General features: G+C 46.6%; 1 protein-coding gene across 1 annotated transcript in view; it reads right to left on the bottom strand.

The window, feature by feature from the left end:
* Positions 1–3,933, bottom strand: part of PODXL (podocalyxin like) — a 47,008-nt gene extending 43,075 nt beyond the window's left edge. Inside the window, 1 exon segment of the mRNA XM_062580409.1 lies at positions 3,828–3,933. Coding sequence (XP_062436393.1) covers positions 3,828–3,873 — 46 coding nt within the window. The 5' untranslated portion in view covers positions 3,874–3,933.
* Positions 3,934–20,599: the final 16,666 nt, after the last annotated feature.

Below are 20,599 nucleotides of genomic sequence, written 5' to 3'. Positions count from 1 at the left end.
TAGGGGAGACAGGGCTGTCGGATCCTGTGCAAAGGAAGATTTTGCAAATCTGAGGCTTAAGTTATTATAAGGAGGATCACAGAGAGACCCAAACACAGAGTCTGGGCCTCGCCGGGCTCAAAACATCGGTTTTGACTCCAGCTGCTCAGCTTTACAGATGGCTCTGCAGGAATGAAAAACAGGAAGGTGCACCCTGCTCGAGGTCTTCTACACCACGTCCAGCCTCACTGGAGAGGCAGAGACTGGGTGGATTTTTGGAGACCAAAATCTCTACAAAGCAGGACTTTAAGGATAGCCCTGGAGAGGTGCAGAGAGTTGACCACAGGGAGATGGAGAACACCAAACACCTGAGGACAACGTGCATCACTCTGAATGGAAAAAAGCAATATGGTTTGGTCGTGGACTTGCCGTGAACGAGAGACGTTACAAGAATTTAGGAACGACTGGCTTGCATGGAGAAGGGGACAGCAATGGAAGAAGTCATGCAGGATGGACTTTGTGCCTCCACGCGGCCCACGATAGCTCCACGATCTGCACAGAGCAAGCAGATATTTTTCACCGGGCTCCCATCACCGTTGACACGGGCTATCACCAGCCTCATCATCACAAGCCTTTTAAGCAACTCTCTGGAACGAAATCAGTGTATTGCACTGTCGCAGCTCCTTTCATCCAAGCCTCTTCAAGTGCTTTGCAAACAATTCTTTAATTAAGCCGCCTAAACAGACCCGTGGGGTATCATCGCTGCCTGCTGCCACTGGGGAATCAAAGGCAGAGCGCTGCTGCAAGGGCTCGCTCAGCTGGGCCGGCCGGCTCGGGAGCAGGCTGCGAAACCTTGACTGTCAAAGCTGCTCTGACAGCAAATGCACATCCAGACGTGCCCTGCTTCAGTCCAGATTTTCAAGCGTGCTGATTAACGGGTTTTCCTAACGCAGGTATGACTGCAGTCTCCTGCTCCAGCCCGAGTCTAGACCTGCTGACTGATCAACCGAATTTTAAAAATGTGCCATGAACAGAAACGAACACCTGGCATCGGCTCTGGGAGAGAAGAGGGGTGTTTTGGCAAGCGGGTTTTCAAATCTTGCGATCCGGGGTTTTCTTTGAAGGAGGCGAAGGGCAGATTGCCTGCGAGATCCGTTCCCCTCGTTTGCCCCCAGGACAGGCTTGAGCTGCGCCTCTCTGTTAGCTTCCCTGAGGCTAAAAAAGCATCTGGGGTTTTTCTCTTTCTGATGCTATTTTGCTATCAAACCCCCTAATGGGATAAGATCTAATATCCGTTTTCCATTTTTTCTATTACACGGAAAAAGAAAATGTCCAGCAAACATGTTATAATTGGTAACTCTGAGCCCCCTTTTTGGGCTGGTTGAATTTAAAGAAAGTTACCTGCCCAATATCATATTCTGCTGCCTTTTTTGAGGCTCATTTTATTCTGATTTGCCGTGGTCTAAACACAGGGGATCTGTACCGAACCAAGGGTTTAAGGTGCTATAAAGCCAGAGAAGATCTGGAAGCGAGCTGGGAATTTGTAGTGAAATAGCTGCACCAAAACCAGCTGCTTTTAAAAACTTCAGCAATGTTGGGCCCAATTCTACTCTGCCCCAAGCATGGTAAAAACATTTTTTAAGCTCATGTCACTAGCAAATTTGCTCCTGGATCTGAATTCCTGGTTTGCCCACCCATTTCACATCCATTTAAATCAGGGGCAGGTCAATACAGCAGAGGCACAAGCAACAGGCTCTGTCCAAATTACTGTTTTAGGACACCAAAAACTCACACATTTGCACTTACAGAACCAACTTCTTCCAACTTCTTCCCCTTTTAGAAGGGGGGGGGAAGACCCTAAGAGATGCACTTTGAGTAACTCAAACAATTACACAGATACTAAAGCTTAGAGTTGGGTAGTGCTGCGACTAGTTGTAAAACCTGGCAAAATTGCAGTCACAAAGTTGAAACAACCAGGAATGAGGGATGCATATTTTGATCCCTAAGAAGGTAAAAAAAAAAAAAAAAAAAAAAAAAAAAAAAAACACGGTGCCAGTACCCAGCAAGCAATATAAAAGCAAAGCATCTCTAAGTAGCTTATTTTAAAACCTAAAATCAGCAACTAATGGCAGGAAATATTGTTTTGAAGGATTTAATCAAATAATTTCCGAGAAAGATGTAATAGGATCATTCAAGAGTGCTATAGTAACGGCTCCCCTTCGGCTTCCCGTGGCACCATCCTACAGCTAAAAGCCTGTTTTGTACAAATCCCAGCACATATAGCACTCAGTTTTGAAAAAAAACAAACCAAAACAAAAACAAAACAAAAAGCCTTCTGAGAAGCTACTTGGCTAAATTCTGGCCAGAATAAAGCAAATTATATTGCATTAACAGCTCCTGCTTCATACAGGGTTAATGAGCTTCAGGCTGCCCTTGGCATCTTGGGTTTCAACGACAAGCAAAAATCTTTCTTTAAAGCCCATTTCAACGCCAGGAAAGGGATGAAAACCCCACACCTGCTCGTTCACAAAGCCATAGCTATAAAGCAACATGTTTTTTTCCTCGTTTATATAAATATATATGGATGGCAGAGAGGACAAGAGTTTTATCTTACTCAGTTAAACACCAGGAAGAGATTTCAGGTTAACCTCAATGAATTTACCTCGTACTTAAAATTCAGGGGCCCTGCCTCCACTATGTGTGTTTTGGGGTTTTTTTGTTGTTGTTTGTTTATTTCTTTCTTTTTTCTTTCTTTTTTTTTAGCCTCTAGAGAGTCCCTGAGCTTTTGTTACCTTGAATAAAAGCACATTCACATCAGCTGCAATTCCACCGCCAGACATGACCCAGAGCAAGGTTTCACCTTTTTTCTCTTTTATTTCCCTTCCCACCTTCCCTCTCCCTGAACACAGGGAAGAAACGCTCCACTCCTCCCTGCCTTCCCTCACTTTTTTTGGGGGGGGGGGAGGGAGGGAGGAAAAAAAAAAAAAAAAAAAAAGCAGTGCACTTCCTCTTCCCCACTACTTTTCCATTCTTTTTCAAGGCATCTTTCAAACAAAACGTGGCACCGGAGAATCGGATCTCTTGCAGCCGCTAAAACACCCGCTTGCGCAGCCCCAGCCGCTGTTATATTCCCATGCACAAAACTCCCGCCTGCGATGGACCCGATCCCACCTCGCATCCGCGGCGCAGGCCCCTGCGGCCAAAGGGGCTCCGGATATTTATCCTTTCCCCAACTCCATCCCAGTTAGGCAGCACCAGGCAGGTTCCTCCTCTCTCCTACCAGCTTCTGCCTGCGGGCTGGTGTCGTGGGTGCACAGCACCTGGGATGGAGATGGGCCACCTGCGCCCAGCCCAACTGAAGGTCTCCCTCGCTCGGGTTGCGGTCCGATGGGGTCGACAGGAGGGATGCACAGCTTGGCAGGGAGCAAAATAACTAACTAAAAATCTGGGGTGCGGGGGAGGGGGAAAAAAGTGTGATTCAAGAGCCCAAATTATTAGGCGCTTTGTCAAGCAAGACGAAAGAGTGAAGACAGCGCTTCGGTCCCACATAGAGAAATGAGCGGTGAAGCTCTCTGCACTAGAGATCTGTGCCCGAAGTTGGGTTTCTGCAAGAGCTCAGAGAAATCTCAGCTTTTCTTTTCTTTCTTTCTTTCTTTTTTTTTGGGGGGGGGGGGCGGAGCTCCGTCAAATTTGCTTCAAACTTCCCAAGAAATGGAAGAGGGGAAGATAGCGCAGCGCTGACATCCCCCTCCCCTAAAAAACTCCAAACCATCCTCCCCAGCTGTGCCCTCGCTGCGCGCCCGTTGCGCCCCCGCTGCGCGCCCCGCTGCGCGCCCCGCCGCACTTACCGCCGCCGCCGCCGAGCAGGAGCAGGAGCAGCGGCAGCGCCCGCATGGTGCCTCCGCGCAGCCCCCGCGCAGCCCCCGCGCAGCCTCCGCGCAGCCTGCGCCGCCGCCGCCGCCCCCCGCTCCCTGCCCTCGCCGCGGCCGCCGGCAGCCAGCGCCGCTCGCTGCCTCCCCTCCCCTTTTGGCCCGGCGGGGAGGAAGAGGAGGGCGGGGAAGGCTCCCCCTCTCACCTCTCCCCTCCCCTCTCCGGCTTGGCCCCGGCCCGCCCCCTCCTCCTCCTCCTCCTCCTCCCCCCCGGGATGGAGGGGGGGGGAGCACCTGCATGGGGAGCAGGAGGGTTCATCCGGATTGGGGGAGGATTTCGGATTTCCATCTGGATTTGGGGGGGGGGATTTGGGATTTCCATCTGGATTTTTTGAGGGGGGGGGATTGGAGGGTCTCACTTGCATGGGCGGTGGTTGGGGATTTGCATCAGAATGGGGGTTTTGGGGTGGCAGGGGCGGCATTTGGGATTCCTGCCTGCACAGGGGTTTGCCTGGGATTTCTCCTCTGGATGGGAGTGGGGGTTGAGGGTTTTCATCTGGATGAGGGTTGGTTTGGGAATTTTGCCTCCATGGGAGTGGGTTTGGGACTTTCACCTGGATGGGGGTGGCTTTGGGGTTTTCGCCTCCGTGGGAGTGGATTGAGGTTGTTGCCTCCATGGGGGGTTGATGGGGATTTTTCACCTGGATGAGGGTTGATTTGGGATTTTCACTTGCATGATGATGGGTCTGGTTTTCACCCCAAAATGGGAGTTTGGGAGGTTACTTGGGGATTTTTCACCGGCATGAGGATGATTTTCTTTCTTTTTTTCTTTCTTTCTTTAAAAACAAAAAATCAGGATGGGGGTTGATTTGGGGGTTTGAACCCTCCCATTCTCACCTGCATGGGAGGTTTGGTTTGGGATTGCCACCTCCATGGGTATTTGGGAGGGTTCATTTGAGATTTTTGTCAGGATCGGGGATGATTTGGGATTCTCAGACGGATAGGGGTTAGGGGTCCACTGCGGTCACCTCTATAGTCAATACTAGACCTAGGGACTGTGGGCAAGGTGCTCATACCCCAGCTTTGGTCCTGCACATCACCGCTTCAGAACTTAAGTTGCATTTGCAAATATTGCTTGAAGAAATTAATATATGTTTACATTGGGTATTTTATGATGGTTTTCTAAGAAAGGTTTGCATTGGTTTGAAAACACCTAAAAAGAAGCAAATACACCCAAACTACTTAGGGCAAAAATATTATCATTTTTTTTATATATTTTTTGTGGTGCAAGGGAAAGGTGCTGAAAGTTTTTTATCTAACATTCAGCCAAGCAAAGTTCACTGCAGCCAGCAGGATGCTAAAAATAAGCTCCCAGCTTTCCACTGACTCTTCTCCCCCACACCGGCATGTCCAGTTCAATCATTAGGGCTCCCAGGCTGCATCCAGACGTTGTAAAAATACTTCCCCCCAAAACTGGCTCTCAGAATTTGGATTTCTTGATGTCTTCAATTAAAGGTGGACTTCCATATCTTTGCGAGGTCACCTTGAGAAGACTTTTGAGTTGTCTTGTCCAATCCTCCTTGCCTCTTTTTGCATGTTATTCCACAGAAAAGCCTCCTTGCCCCAACTTTAGCTTCTGAGTCAGTCCTGGAGTGACACTTTAAGCATCCCTCAGCCCAGCCTCACCTGCTCTTGCCTAGAAACAACGAAACTAGACTTGCAATTAATGAGTGAAGTTGTAGATGCATGTCATTGACCTCGTTAGCATTAGCAAGGCGGTTCTTTCTCTCCTTGCAAAATATTTGGCTTTTTTAATACCACTTCTCATTCCCCATGCATATACTCTCCCAATCAGCATATTTCAGTATGTTAACTGCCTAGACAAGACAAGCTAGAGGGGAAAAAACGAAACTTCAGCTGCAATGGAGAGGAGGGCAGCGATGTCGAGCTCGCTGGACTCACTGCTTGCTGCACCAGCACCTCCAATAAACTGCAAAAATATCCTGTGGCACATTAGGATGGGACAGCAGCACCTGGGAGCCCAGGACTCCTGCTCCCTTGGTAGCAACTAAATTAAACAAGATTAAATGAGAAAATAAGTACAGGAAACAGCCCTCTGCTTGCAAGCCTGCTGGAACCCCCTCTGCAAACTGATGCATAAAAAATGATTTAGGTTGCTGATCCAGGCCCTGGCTTGTGCTAAATGATCAGAAGGGCATGGTCACGCACCCTGCCACTCATGCAGGGAGTCGTGTGAGTTCTCAGCAGGCCGGCCGGACCTCGCGGTGCCTCATGGAGCAAGCGTGATGGACGCCTGTCTGCTTGCTGCCGGTTCGGAAGCCACCTCTCAGCTTGATTGCTAAGATGGTACCAGATCAAGGCTATGAATCATGAGCAGCTAAAGAAAAATAAATAAATAAAAAGGCTATTTAGCTTGATTGCTTAAAAAGCGAGATGGCTGTTAAACATATTCTGTGCAAATGCCCAACATTCAGCTGGGAGAAGAGTTCTCTGATAAAAATTTCACTGTCCTTCCCATTTCGTCCTGCAGTGAGGAAGCTCCTGCTTCAATTCACTGAGCTTCTGAGCAGTGATTTTTTTCTAGCAAAACTAGAAAGACAACATTTAATTTGCATTTTCAGCTGTCTCCTACATGTGGCTGTAAAACGGTAAAAAATATTTGGTTAAAAGTGCTGAACTTGAGAAGCCTTCTACAGAGGCATCAGTGCTTCATCAAAACAGGTAAACAGGGATTTACACCCAAATACTTGCAGCTTTGCTAACTGAGAGCTTTATCACAGGCGTCCCAGCTCCAGAGGTTTTGCTAAATACCAGCATCCTAAGATCAGGAAATTACATCATTGCTTTTGCTTGCAGCTCTGAATCCAAAATGGCATGGCTCACGGATGCAAAGAAACCCTGCTGAGAGTGGTCAGCATGTACACCTGAGAAACAGCAACCAAAACGCTGAAAACTTACGCTGAAATATATTATCAGCATTATTATCACTTAAAATCTCATGGTTTTAAGTCAGTTCCATGTCTTCTGTAAGCTTAACGTTGACTGTAATGCGCACACACGCGTGGTTCATAACAACCTTTTCTCCCAGGTCCCATGTTGTCTAACACAGGATGCAGATGCAGGACAGAGAACCAGTGATTTTCGGATATATTATTACATAGGGGATGAAACTATCTCAGGAAAAGGGAGACTTCACATGACATTGGGATGGTTTCATGGTCCCCTTGGAGACTATGGAAATCCCGTTTCTTCTGCCATTTTGAAGAAAACTGGACAAAGGAACACAAAAAGGTAACATAGGGAAATGCTCTTGCACTTCACAAGATGGGGACAGATGCCCAAAGAGAATTTTTTTTTTTTTATCTCTGTGCCATGTAATTTCTGTTCAGCTGCATTCAGATTCATTACAACGTTTGACTGACGTCTTCAGACATCCTTGCAGTATTTACCTCTGTTCACAGAAAACTGCCAAGGAAAGCTAGTGCAGCATGACAATTCTTGGGCTGAGATCCAGCTTCGGATCATTTAGGTTGCCAGTAATCTGATCTTATTGAATGTCATTGCCCATCTTCCGCATGCAATGGGGCACAAAGTAATAATGTTTGGAATTCAAGCTTGAGTCCAAGGTGGGACAATGAACGGCAGCACATGGGGCATGAGTAACAGCATGAATGACAAAAGGTGGTTTACTGGGGTCAAGATCACCAATGGCTATTTCAGGAAGGAAAGTTTAAAAAAAACAAACCCTGGCAAAGACAAAAGTAACTGTGGCCTGATGTCTACCTGACAGGTAGCCTCAAGAACATGAAACCATTGATGGAATGAAGTTTGTAGGTAAAACAGAAGTGAGAGAAAGAGGCTCTTCAAGAGCAAAAAAATCAAGAAGGAAGTTTGTGGTGTGCACAGGATGGAATGAAGACAATTTCTGCATGTATCAGGTGATGAGGAGTCAGGAGTGTGGGCTGTTCCTTACCCTGCAGATGACACCACAGGAGGAGCTGAAATAGCTCTTGCCTTGTGAGCAGGAATTGCTTAGAAAAGCTAAGAGCAATCCAGGATAAAACTCACACCGCTATCCATGGTTTTCCAAACTCCTGACAATAAAGAGGTAAAAGTCCTGTTGGAATTGACATACTAGACAAAGACTTACACAGTCTGGGTTCGGCCCTCAGCTCTGACATGATCTCTTAATTTCAGCTGTGATCTTATGTCAAGGTCACTGGTACTTCTGTTCTTCCACTTCACATTGGACATGACTGTCAGACAAGTGGGTTTCTGACACACTTGGGTTTCATTTTTTAAGAGAAATAAATGAGGAACCTCATTTTCAACAAGTAGCTGACTTGCAACACAGATACTCCAGAAGCTCTCATGTCACCTTGATCATGCACAGATGCTTGCAGATACCCATCTGTGGATGGATTCAGGTCTGGATCAAGATATTGGCATACCTATAATGGCATGTAGGTGCCAATGGAGGTGTCTCCATGCGAGATGGGTGTTGGGGCTGCTGTTATCATCACTGGAAATGAGTACACAACCTCACTGCTTGAATAGAGATGCCTGGAGGCATCTCAGGTACTGGAGATGTCACTACGGAGATGACACAAGACTTCTAAGAGGAAGAGGGCATTTCCTCTGGGGCAGCAGTTATGGACCAGCTGCTTTGACATCACAGTGTGCGAAATCACATCTCAACACCTCGTTTTAGGCAACTAGATCCCATCCCTTCTCCACCAGCCCGGGGAGTGATTTGTCTTAGCCTGAAGGATACACGTACACACCAGGTCACCTCCCTAAACCTCATTCAATGCCTTGATGAGGGATTAAGTTCAGTTGCTTAAAAATAGCTGTCCTGCTTGGTAAGGTGTCCAGACTGACCACCACCTTTTGGTCCAGAGTCCCACAGGTATCTTACACATTGGGTGGCACTTGGAGGTGTCTCAGGCCACCTAGGGCATTTCAGGTGGCTCCAGAAGGCCTTATCCTATAGCTGAATTGAGCCTGAGAAGGCTGAGTCTGGTGCTGAGCCCAACACACAGAGAAAGGTTGCTTTACGCAGCAGTACCCAGACTAAGAATCAAACTAATCTTAGAAGAAACCCATGTCATGCACCAGATCGTGTAAGTGCACCTCCTCCTTGAATCCTTTCCAAATTCTTCAGCGAGCCCTACACAAAGAGATCAAAACTGTTCGCCTCCCAGGGCAGCACCCCCTTCGTGCTTGGAAGGCACCACACTCGCTGGCACATCACTGTGGCTTTGCAGGGGAGCGGGGTTGAGTCCATGATGCAGGTTCTGACAGAATCGTAATGAAGAGAAACAATTTTGATGAGCAGCATTCAAACTGTATCCTTTCTCCTCTGCCTTGCAGGCTGCACCACAGGCGTGGATATTCTTACTCAGACTGGGCTGGGATTGATTAGAAATGCAGACCATGACTGGGGAGTCCTGATGAAGCATCGGATGGATGACGTCCAGCTGGCAAGATGCAGGTTCCTAGTGCGACCTGGTTTGGAGAGGAGCTGGAGAGCTGCAACATAGGCTGTTGCATTGAGAAGGGTAATGTGGAGAGGCAAAACTGGCTGTCATGGCTAAGATACGTTCATAGATATACATGGAAGTTTCATATTGCATCTCTTGCGCTGTTCTTGATACAGACTTACATTTTTTCTTTTTTTAAGAGAAGGTGGAGGGATGCAGGAAAGGATGCAGTTTGTTAGAAAAACAAACATCCCATTAGGAGGGACAGGCAGGCACCTAGACACATTTTCTACTGCTGGAAATGGTTACTGGTGGAAACCAGTTGCTCTGCACATCTCCAGCTAAATAGACATCTCTTTTTTCAGTTCCAGAGCCAGTGGAGAATTATATCACTGCTACCACAACATCCTCAGTTCAACCTCCCCACAGACCCCTGCAGGTGCCTGTGGGCCAGCAGAGAGTGAGAGGAGACCTCCAAGCTAGATTGGGATGGACTTCTCTCATTTGCTGAATGATAGACCAGCTTTACTTCCTTCCAGCTGGAGAACTCCTTAGAGCTCCAATCTCCTGGATTCAGTGGGAATTTCCTGGGAGAATCAGGATGGTCCTTTGAGCCTTGATGGTGGGTGCAGCATGTCCCATCATCTCAAATATCTCCCACTTGGGCCTCCCAAATGCCTCCCACTTGGGGACACGCTGCTCCCCAAATGTCAGTGCCATTTCTCTTCCTGTGGGGTTTGCCGCCTTCTCTTCCCTCTTCCACTCCTTTCATTGCCCTGAACAGCCTGGGAGTTACCAGGGCAACGTGTGAAGGCCTGGCAGCCAGGATCATTGTCGGAGGCTGCAGCCACCCCAAGGAATTCACTATTTGTTTTAGAGATAAAAGCTGCAACTTCCACACATTCTTCTTCAATTTCACTCTCCATTAACTGCATTGCCCTGTCATAACAAAGCTCACTGAATTATTAGAGATGAGGGGAATCATTTGGAGCCTGGAGTGGGGAAAGGGGTGGGGGAGAGCTTACTGGAGGTTTTTCGTTTCGTTATGAGCCCCACTCGAAAAATCAGTTGATAACACGATGGAAAGACAGCGAGGGTTGTTGAGCAGGGCTGTGGGCAGCGAGTTGACACAGACAGGATGACTGCCTGATCAAGTCACCTTCTTACAGGTGGCCCTGGGTAAGCCCCATTTGCTTTGCTCCTCTGACTCTGCCTTAGATTGCAAGCATTTCAGGGCATGTCTTTCTGCTCCCCTTGTGTTTTTCTAGATATGATGGAAAAGTGAACAGTAAAGGGCAGTTGGGCGAAATGAAAACCTCCTGTCCCAGAACGGTAAGTGGCCCCTCCACCTCCTTCCTTGCACTTGGTACCATCAAACAGCTCCTGCTCCTCACCTCTGTTCAAATTGCCACTAATTGGGCTGATGCCCCCAGCTTCTACTCATGTTGTGAGCTCTCTTCCTTACACTTGGTACAAACTGGCCGAGGCTGTAATATAGAATCAGTAAGGTTGGAAGGCACCTCTGGAGATCATCTAGTCCAACATCCCTGCTCAAGCAGGGTCACCTAGAGCATGTTAGACAGGGTTGCATCCAGGCAGGCCTTGAAGATCTCCAGAGAAGGAGACTCCACAACCTCTCTGGGCAGCCTGGTCCAGTGCTCCATCACTCTCACAGGGAAGAAATTCCCCCTCATGCTCAGGAGCAACTTCCTGTGCTTCAATTTCTGCCCATTGCCTCTTGTCCTGTCACACAGGGCAATTGAAAAGAGTTTTTCCCCATCCCCTTGACACCCTCCCTTCAGGTACTTGTACACATTGATCAGATCCCCCCTCAGTCTTCTCTTCCCCGGGCTGAACAGGCCCAGCTCTCGCAGCCGTTCCTCATAGGGCAGGTGCTCCAGCCCTCTGATCATCTTCGTTGCCCTATGCTGGACTCTCCTCAGTAGCTCCATGTCTCTCTTGTAGTGGGGAGCTCAGAACTGGACACAGGACTCGAGATGAGGCCTCCCCAGGGCTGAGCAGAGTGGCAGGGCCACCTCGCTCGACCTGCAGTCTTCCCAATGCACCCCAGGATACCATTGGCCTTCCTGGCCACAAGGGCACCTTGCTGGCTCATGGTCAACTTGTCATCCACCAGCACTTCCAGGTCCCTCTCTGAGTTGCCACAGCTGGCTTCCTCCTCCTCAACTCCTCTTCAGGACTTTGGCGTGGTTCGCTTGGTCCAAGGCCTGTACCCTGCACCATCCGTCTTCCTTACATCGAGGTTGGCCACGCCACGCAGCTCGGGCAAAGCACCCAAGCTAAAGTAGCTGCCAGGCATTCAGTACGAGCCCATGTCCACTCGTTCTTCTTTCAAACAAAACAAAGCCTTAACCCTCTGCTCAGATGTGCAGGGGGAAATTTCCAATAAAACTGAGCTCCAGCTGTGCTCTGCTCCTGTTCAAATCCATGGTGTTCCTGCCATCAGCTGGCTGCTGTGGAAAACTCTGACACTTGGCATTGCTGAAAATAGTCTGCTGGGCAACTTTCCTGGGGTGGCCTGTAGGTTTGAGAGTATAGGGCCATTTTTTCAACCTGACTGTTGAATACAATGATACGTTAGTGGGAAAAGGATCCTAACTAGGAGGAAAAGACTGGTATATTCTTACAGTATACTAAGAGGAGAAATCTGCTCTTTGAGGAGGAATTCACCTTTTTGATAGGTGTCTAAGCAAGACCAGTTGAATCACCTATTCCACCTAGGTGCGATGAATCCCACCAATAAGTCTCATTTCTAATACTGAGGCTAATTTGTTTTTTCACCAAGCGTTTTTCTCTTGCAGTACCTCAGTTTCCCATTGCAAACTGTAAATTGCATCCTGCATTCCACTGAGATTAATGGGACAGTAGTGGATTGGATCTAGGAAAGATTTTGAGCTCTCAGGAAAGAATATGCTATAGATATATTAAAAGTTATTATTTCTGCAAAAGGAAAGTTTTTTACAGATAATTCATTTGCCCTCTTCCTTCTTGCTTATAGGGTTTTTTTTTACTATGGAGTTCTTCGGTATTTAAAGACAAGAATAAAACCAAACTGGAAGATAATTGAAACACTATGATGAGAAGAGCTTGCCTTTCTTCCGTTTCCCTGCTCCCATGTTTCAGCAAAGATTAATTTAAGGGACATTTATCCAGTTAGTGGAAATGCGTCATTCTCATCAGCAGTAATGGGAGTTACATATGGTCATCAGTTACATGGAGAACCCTCTTAAATCCCTTCAGCCTAAGGAAGACAAGTACAAATCACAGTATGTATCATTTTTATTTGGCATGCTTAATGGGCACTGCTAAACTGCTTCAGTAAGATGTGCTTACTCATTCATTGGCATGGATCTTAACAGTAGCTGGTGACTCCTGGCTAGGGCAGTGTCTTTCTCAGGCAAAAGAAGAAATGAATGTTGTTTTAGATGAAGGCAGCATTGCCAAAAAGATTGTCAGCCATGGAGATATGTCTAGTATTTCCCTACTGGACAAGTGCAGAGGAGGCAGGAAAATTCCTGCTCCCATCTCACTCATCAAAGTACTTAATGCTACCTTAGAAGAGAGTAGAAGTTCTCTAACACATTATCTATCATAGCTGCTAGGACCCCCAGGCAAGAAGGACAAACATAATGAGTGCTTTTAGATACCTGAGACCTCACCAATTCATTTTTCAGTGATTGCTGGTCCTGTCCCAGAAGGGCTATGATTAGTAAGGGTGAGACATCCACTGCCCTATCCAATAGCTCTCTGCTTTCCCCAGAAATCAGCTGTAAAGATAAGAAACAGCAGACGCCACCATAATAAATAGCAAGAGGCCCACTGAATTTAGCTTTCATAGGCAAAAGGAGAAAATGGGGACTACTTGTACCTTGATACGGTGTAGCTGGGAGACTGAGCCCTGTGTGACAACTTCTCTGAAGACTGGTTGTTCCAAAAAGCATTCCATTGGGCATCTTCTTATGAGAGCAGGTCCAGGTCCAATGTCTTTCGCTGATCAACCGGGTACCTGCTCTTCTCCCATTGGCTGCCAGGTCTGGCTCAGGAAAGAAAGACTAATGAAGATAAACAGCTCTTTTTTGACCCATTCTCCTCTGCAGTCCTCCATCACATTGCAATGCAGCCAAGCCTTGCCACCGTTTCCCTGCATCCCTTTGCCAGTGCCACATATAAGCTGAGTGGCACTATGGGCAGCCCAGCCACTCTGCCCTCCCCTCACCTCTGATGATTGCCCTGCACAGAGCTGAGCGACTTTGCAAAGTGCATTTGCAAGAAGGAATGTGTCAGGGAAAATAGGAAATGAGGTGACAACAACGGAGAAAATCTCAGTCAAACGAGTTCCTCGCCCATCTCCAGGGCAGTGTACCAGCAGCATAAACACAGTCCTGGCCAGACACCTTAGGATACTGCACAGTGTTTGCAAAGTGAGGCATCTCAGAGTCACCCAGCAGCTAGAAGGGAAGAAAAAATCTTAGAATCATAGAATCATAGAATCAGTAAGGTTGGAAGGGACCTCCAGGGATCATCTAGTCCAACATCCCTGCTCAAGCAGGGTCACCTAGAGAGTGTTAGATAGGGTTGCATCCAGGTGGGCCTTGAAGATCTCCAGAGAAGGAGACTCCACAACCTCTCTGGGCAACCTGGTCCAGTGCTCCATCACTCTCACAGGGAAGAAATTCCCCCTCACGTTCAGGCGGAACTTCCTGTGCTTCAGTTTCTGCCTGTTGCCTCTTGTCCTGTCACATGGGACAACTGAAAAGAGTTTGAGGACATGAAGCCTTGTCATCAGGGCAGGAATAATACCCAGCAAGGGAGGAGACCTGGGTACACATCAGGAAATATTTATGACCTATTTCTCTGCTGCAGATGGGTGCTGACACTCTATGTCCGATCAAACTTCCTTTCTGGAGCTCCCTTGTCCAGGGGCAGATTAGGCAGGAGTTATTAACTCTAATCATCCCAAATGTCCCCCCAAAAATGAGCTTGTGCTGTAAGGGGTGGAGGAAAACAGGGACCAGGCTCCCCAGAGCTGATTCCAACATTCACCTTAAACTTCAGTGGAGCCAAAATCCAATATATTCTGTATTCCTGAAGTGGGGAATATTTTTCCCCTCTACTGCTTGCAACAGGATGGGGAAGGTGAGAAAATACTCCTCAGTTTCTGGGTTAGTCCAGGAATGAAATTGCTCAAATCTAGCAAGACAGACTGTCCCCTGTGCAATTCCAGCTCACTGGCACCAGGAAAAGCCTGTTATGTTGAGATCCATCGCACACTGAAAAGGCTCCTTGAAGTCTTTCAGTGACATAACAGCTCTTTCTTGGGGTCATTGTCGGTTTAACTCAGACCACTTCCAAACCTACTGCCCAGACACTGGAAATTTTGTTGCCAGAAGACCACCTTATGTGAATGCTTCACTCATTTGAGACCATGCTGGCCAAGTGGGAGTCTGTCTGCAACCTTGTATGAACAAAAAGAAAGGGTCAAATGCTTCTTTTAGTTCAAGACATTGGCAGTGAAAACTGGATATACTAGAGCTAAAGAATATGAGAGTTATATTTTATGTTTTGGGGAGTTCTTAGAAAGCTTAAGTAGACTCAAAGCTGTCTTACGCTAAATGTTGAGCAAGCAAGTGTTGAAGAGCATCCCTGTCCCAGCACATGACAAAGGCACGTCCCCTTGGCTGGGCTGAGGATGCTCATTAGTGACCTAGGGAGCTGCCAACTTGTGACAGTTCCACAGAGGAAAATTAGCAGCGTTTATAACACTACTCCTCTGTATTTTACACCGTATACCCTGCCTTTTTATGATGCCTCTAAGCTCTCTGCTACCTACAAGCGGTGGGATTCAGCTTGCAGATGCAGACTGCGGTGTCTGGGGAGTTGCTTTGTCATAAAATGTCAGTTTTGCCTCTGTGATGGAGGACTTCTGAAAATGCACCCCCACACATGCACCCCAGCCACATGCTTACACCCACTCACCCACACCCTGTTTGTGGTGTGATGGGCTGCAGATGCATGAAGATTATAAAGAGAAGAGAGTTAACAGTCAGGGTGGAGCAGAAGATAAGAAAGTGAGCAAATAAGGCAACAAATGCCTTACAATAATCTGTGGTACATGGCCTGGTGCTCTTTCTCTAGGAGAGTACATGCACTATACCTCTGCAACAGAGTCCTTACGCTTACATGAGATAGAGCTTGCTACCTGGAAGGATGAACATCACATCAAGCAAATTCCTTTGCCCTTTCTTGAAATACAATCACTTTTGGGGCAGAATGTAAGGTTGTAATGCTACCAAGTCACCACCATTCAAGGACAATCACCTAGACTGGCAAACATCCCCCACTACCACTAGGAAGACCATGCCCTTTTGGAGGAGCAGCTGGAAGCCACAGGAGATTCTTTAGGGCATCTCTTATGGCAGTAAGTTTCCATCTGTGAGCAGCTGGACCATGCCTCTAGCTGAGATGCAACCACCATTTCTGTCTACCCTGTAGGACTACTCTGTTTTGCTTAAGAAATTAATACTGTGAAGTTACTCTAGCAGCTTTCTAAAAACTCGTGGTAGGGCACTCTATTACTTGAAGGTATCAAAAAGCACCACAGATTCTAGAGGTGAAAGAAGTGGCTGTACTGACATTTCTGTATTTGAGAGGTGCATTTCTACAGAGCAACCTGTGTAATAAAGCACTCATGTAGAAGAAGTCATGAAGACTTGAAAGCACTTCAGAGAGAGAGAGATGGACAGTTTGCAGAATTCAGCTCTATGTTAAGTGCAACATATGCAACAGCAAAGCAGGTCTTTTTTTTTTTTTTTTTTTTTTTTTTCCCTGTGTCAGTTAAAATAGCAGTTAAACCAGGAGGGGTTTGAATCTCTCCTACCAGTGAAGGGAGTGAACATCACAAACAGAGCGTTGCTGGTTAGAAAGCCAGGAGAACACTCCAGCTGTGGTCTATGTTTCATGCTGATGAGATTAACAATAAAAGGAAATTCCAGGAAGAAGAAGGGGCTTATCTGGACCTACTCCAGCCTGCTTGTTAGCTCGGTAGCAAGCATGGTGGGAATGTCCCCACCATGGGGAGCACTGTACTGAAATTTCTGGGACCAGAGGAAGCTCTCATTATGTCGCTACATCCTGTATGTGAGCTAAGATCCACTTACGAGAACATCTGCAAAAGATGCAAAAGGACATGCAAGACTTTGGTCACTCTGTACCAATTGAGAGCGATTCTCCTGCTGACAAATGACAAATACACTCAAAGAGAAGCTAAAAATCCTTCCCTTCAGGCTTGTAAACAGACAAAAGAATTAAACCCACCACAAACAGTGACCATGCCACATAGATCCTATGGGTTTAGTGAGCAATCAACCTTATGGATTTGGCAAATCTGGAAGCAGCAGGGAAGAATGAGGGAAGGTTTGTTACGCATTGGCTGATTAATCCACCCCACAATCTGAACTAGATCTCAGACTTGCCAAGCGCAAGGTGGATTTGGGATACATGCTGCACTCATTTGGTCTCAATTAGATCGAAGGCTTTGTCTCAATGCCCAACTAATAAGTGCTGTTTGTCCTACTGTAAAGGCCGCACAGGCTGTAGTTCACCAGCAGCTGTCCATTTCCATGTAAAGCATAGCATAATTATTCAGAGTCTCTCCAGCCAGTGGAGATGGAGAGGAACCCCTGTGTGATGATTCACACCACTGGTCTTAGAGATCTGCATGGCATGGGGTAGAATGAACAGAAGCAGGCTGGAATGGATGCTCAGTTTTTCTGTGGACAGCATTACATGAGGCATGTATTTTTTCCCATGCCCCATAAGATGGTTGTATACTAAATTCCACTGGTATTTTGAGATATTTGGGACATATCTCTAAATATATCTACTCTACATTTCTATTCTTTTTATACATTTCTCAGAAGTTTCTGTTTCCACATTTTTAAGTCCCTGGACAACGGACTCACATACTGAGATGACTGATGAATAGCTTTGGTGAAGACAGGCTGCACATGCATATGCAGTGGTGACATCGATAATATTGGTATTCTGGAGCACTTAGTAGGAAGCAGGGAATAGGATGAGTTCACAAGGACAAGAAGGGTGCTGAAGCACTAGAAAGTGTCAGTATGTGCTCAAGATCTTTGGGCTGAAAGTGCTGGAAGCTCTTGCAACATTATCTGACACCAAGAACCCCTTTAGCATACAGCTCCATATGGATCAATGCAAACTGCCTGCTATATGATGGGATAAAAAAACCTCTTTGAAACAAGGCATTTGAAGACAACTGCTGCCTGTGACCGTCTTCTCTGGAGGAGGAGCATCAGTTCCTCAGAGCAACTGAAGTCACAGGATAGATGACAAAGCTGGATGCCGACTCTTAATGATACTTTTCAAGCTGCCAAAATGAAAGAAGAGGTTGATGTTATGATGTTACACACTAAATTATAGAACTTGGGGTTTCTGTTATCTATTTTGTTGTGACCTTTTTGAATTTGAGACAACTGCTTCTCTGTCATCTATAGCACCAAACAGGATAGGACCAGCCGTTCCTGGTTGAATAGCACAGGATAATTACAGTAAATAACGAGAAAGAAAATGGAAGACTGATTGCTGGAAACCTCCACCAGCACATTATCCACAGATGTTGTCTTTCTTTCTTCAGAGTGCTTTGAATTTGATCTGAGATTTTGCTGATGAGAGGTATTCTCCATGGATCTCACTGTACAATGCTTGTGCATCTTTTGAGCGTGGTGAACAGCAGGGACCAGCTGGCCTTTGCAACCCAGTCAAAAGCAAAAAGAGGAGGAGGGAAGGAGAGGCACAGGCTCTGCTGCAGCGCTCCTGATTGCTTTGAGGTCACTCTTGGCAGAAGGAAAAAGCACAAGACAGCATGGAGCTACGAATAAACAAACTTCTTCCCACCTCAGTTCCTCGGCTGTTGTCCTCCCTCATTTATTAGCCAAATGCTGAGCTACTGGCATAGCACATATTCCACCCCACCTACTCGTGCTTAAGAGCAACCTTTCCTATATTTAGCACTGACCACTTTTCCATTGTACTGCTGCAAACAAATGTTTGCACGCGAGGCTTTCCATGGGTGCTCCAAGGCGGAGTCCGACATTTTCAGTTCACTGCTCCCTATTTTTAGCTATCAGATGGTGTGTGGATGCGTTGTCTCATCATAATTTTTTCCATGCAACAGATCTGAACAGAGTTTATAGCTCTCCATGAAGCAAAGCTCTGGACATGTTCCCTCCTGGATTCAGGTAGGTAAGTGGAGAGGGGGAAAATGGACTATGAGCTATGTTCTGCTGGTGGGCAGCGAGTTGACTTCCCCAAGGAGAGTTACTCAGAGACAAAGCTCAAGGGAGTACCTCAATGCTCCTACATCTTTGTAAAGGACCATGTGGACTATAGGGAGACCTCCTGCGAGAATCCTCCATCATAGCCTTGGTAAGATATAGACCAAACATCAGAAGTCTGGCTAACCTGCCACAGTTGGCTTTCTGGTTTCATTTACTGAGCTCAGGTAAAAAGTACATGAGGTGTCACATGAGTTGGATCCAGTCAGATTAGTCTGATTCAGTTCCTAAACAATATAGAAGACTATCTTACCACTGTTATTCACCATGTATTGATTAAATGTTCAAAGTTAGGGAGCAAAGAATAGGAATGGAGTGTTAATTTTTTTAGCAGGGATGTGATGCTGGTAGGTACCAGCCTCTCCTGGGCTGCTTCTGCTCAATCTTTTCATGGGTGATCTGGAAAAGGGGATAAATAATGAAGTCAGCATGTTTGTTGCTGCTGCTGCTGCAGCAGATTTATTTGGGACAGTCTGAAAGCTCAGTAAGTAAAGCTACAGAATGATTTTCTGGTCTGGAGCAAATAAGTGGCACAAGGGATAATTCACATTTGATGCTGGAAAGTGTAAAATACAGCACATGGGAAAAAATAGCCTGACCATACAGAGACCTTAAATTAGCCATTCCCAAGGTGGCACTTTTGTGTCTCTGGAAAGAGCTAAGTGAAATGTCCTCTCTGTACTCAGCCAGAGTCAAAAAGGTGAAATAGAAGTTTAGAGCTTTTAGGAAAGGAATAATGTTCAAAAGAATTTTTTTTTTTAAAAAAAAAAAAGTGATTGTGGCACTGAATAAATCTCTGGGGTACTGATCTCTTGAATGGGGTATACAATTCTGTTCCCCTCATCTCAGTAGGACACAATAAGGCTGGGAAAGGTAAGGGCACCGTGAACAATTACAGGCCTTGAACAATTTCTGTGTAAGCACTACCTGGGGAATAGGCCAAGGCTCCATTGTCTGCAAAAGAGAGAATTGAGCAGGAGGACAACCCTGGGTCACAACACCCTGAGAGACACGGACGGTGGGAGTGGGTAAGACTATTCATTCCTGCAATTCGGGGGCAGGTTTAGCTCAATTGGTTAGCACGAGGTGCTGCTAATGCCAAGGTTGTGGGTTCAATCCCCATACGGGGCTATGCTGAGGGTTGCACTAGATGACCTCCAGAGGTCCCTTCCAACCTTACCATTCTGTGATAACTCCGGAACTGGGGGATGCTGTGGAGATCAGAAGCATAAATGAGTTTGTCAAAAGACTTAAAAGAAATCCAGAAGGATAGATCTATCCATGGCTGGTAAGCATGATATTCTAGGTGGAAGCTCTTGAACAGGAGGTCCTGAAAGCTGCTGAGGTCACTTAATGTTGCAGTTCTTATTCTCCCTCCTAGGAATATTCCTCCCTTCATCCTCTCCCTTTTTATCCAGTTCTAGTCATTTGGCGGACAGGATAGTGGCTTAGATGAGGCTTTGTCCTGGCCCACAATAGCTGTTGTTACGCCTTGAGGAATGTGATGGACAATAGCTGGGGCTGACAGTGAAACGAAGCAGCACAGCCTCCTTTCAAAAGAGGAGCCAGGGGAGCTCTGTCAGACGGCAATTTTAAAGTGAAACCAGACAAAAACCTGAAGAGATTCAGTCTCCAGGGCTGTAGGGAGAAGATCTGAACAGGCCTTTCCCGTGGGAATCCAAAGGAGTCAGTGTTATCAGGGGCAGACAGAAGAGAGACCTCAGGGTCTGTTCCCTTGAGGGCCAACTCTCCCTCAAAAAAAAAAGAAAAGAAAAAAAAATTAGTAGAGTATTTTGGAAGCTGACTAGTGAAGGGGATAAAAAGGCTCTCAGTTCTGCTGAGCTCGATCCCCTTGCTGTTGGAGGGG

This window comes from Rhea pennata, chromosome 1 (assembly GCF_028389875.1).
Source record: "Rhea pennata isolate bPtePen1 chromosome 1, bPtePen1.pri, whole genome shotgun sequence".
In the NCBI taxonomy this organism is placed as follows: domain Eukaryota; kingdom Metazoa; phylum Chordata; class Aves; order Rheiformes; family Rheidae; genus Rhea; species Rhea pennata.
This window is presented reverse-complemented; position numbering and strand designations above follow the sequence as displayed.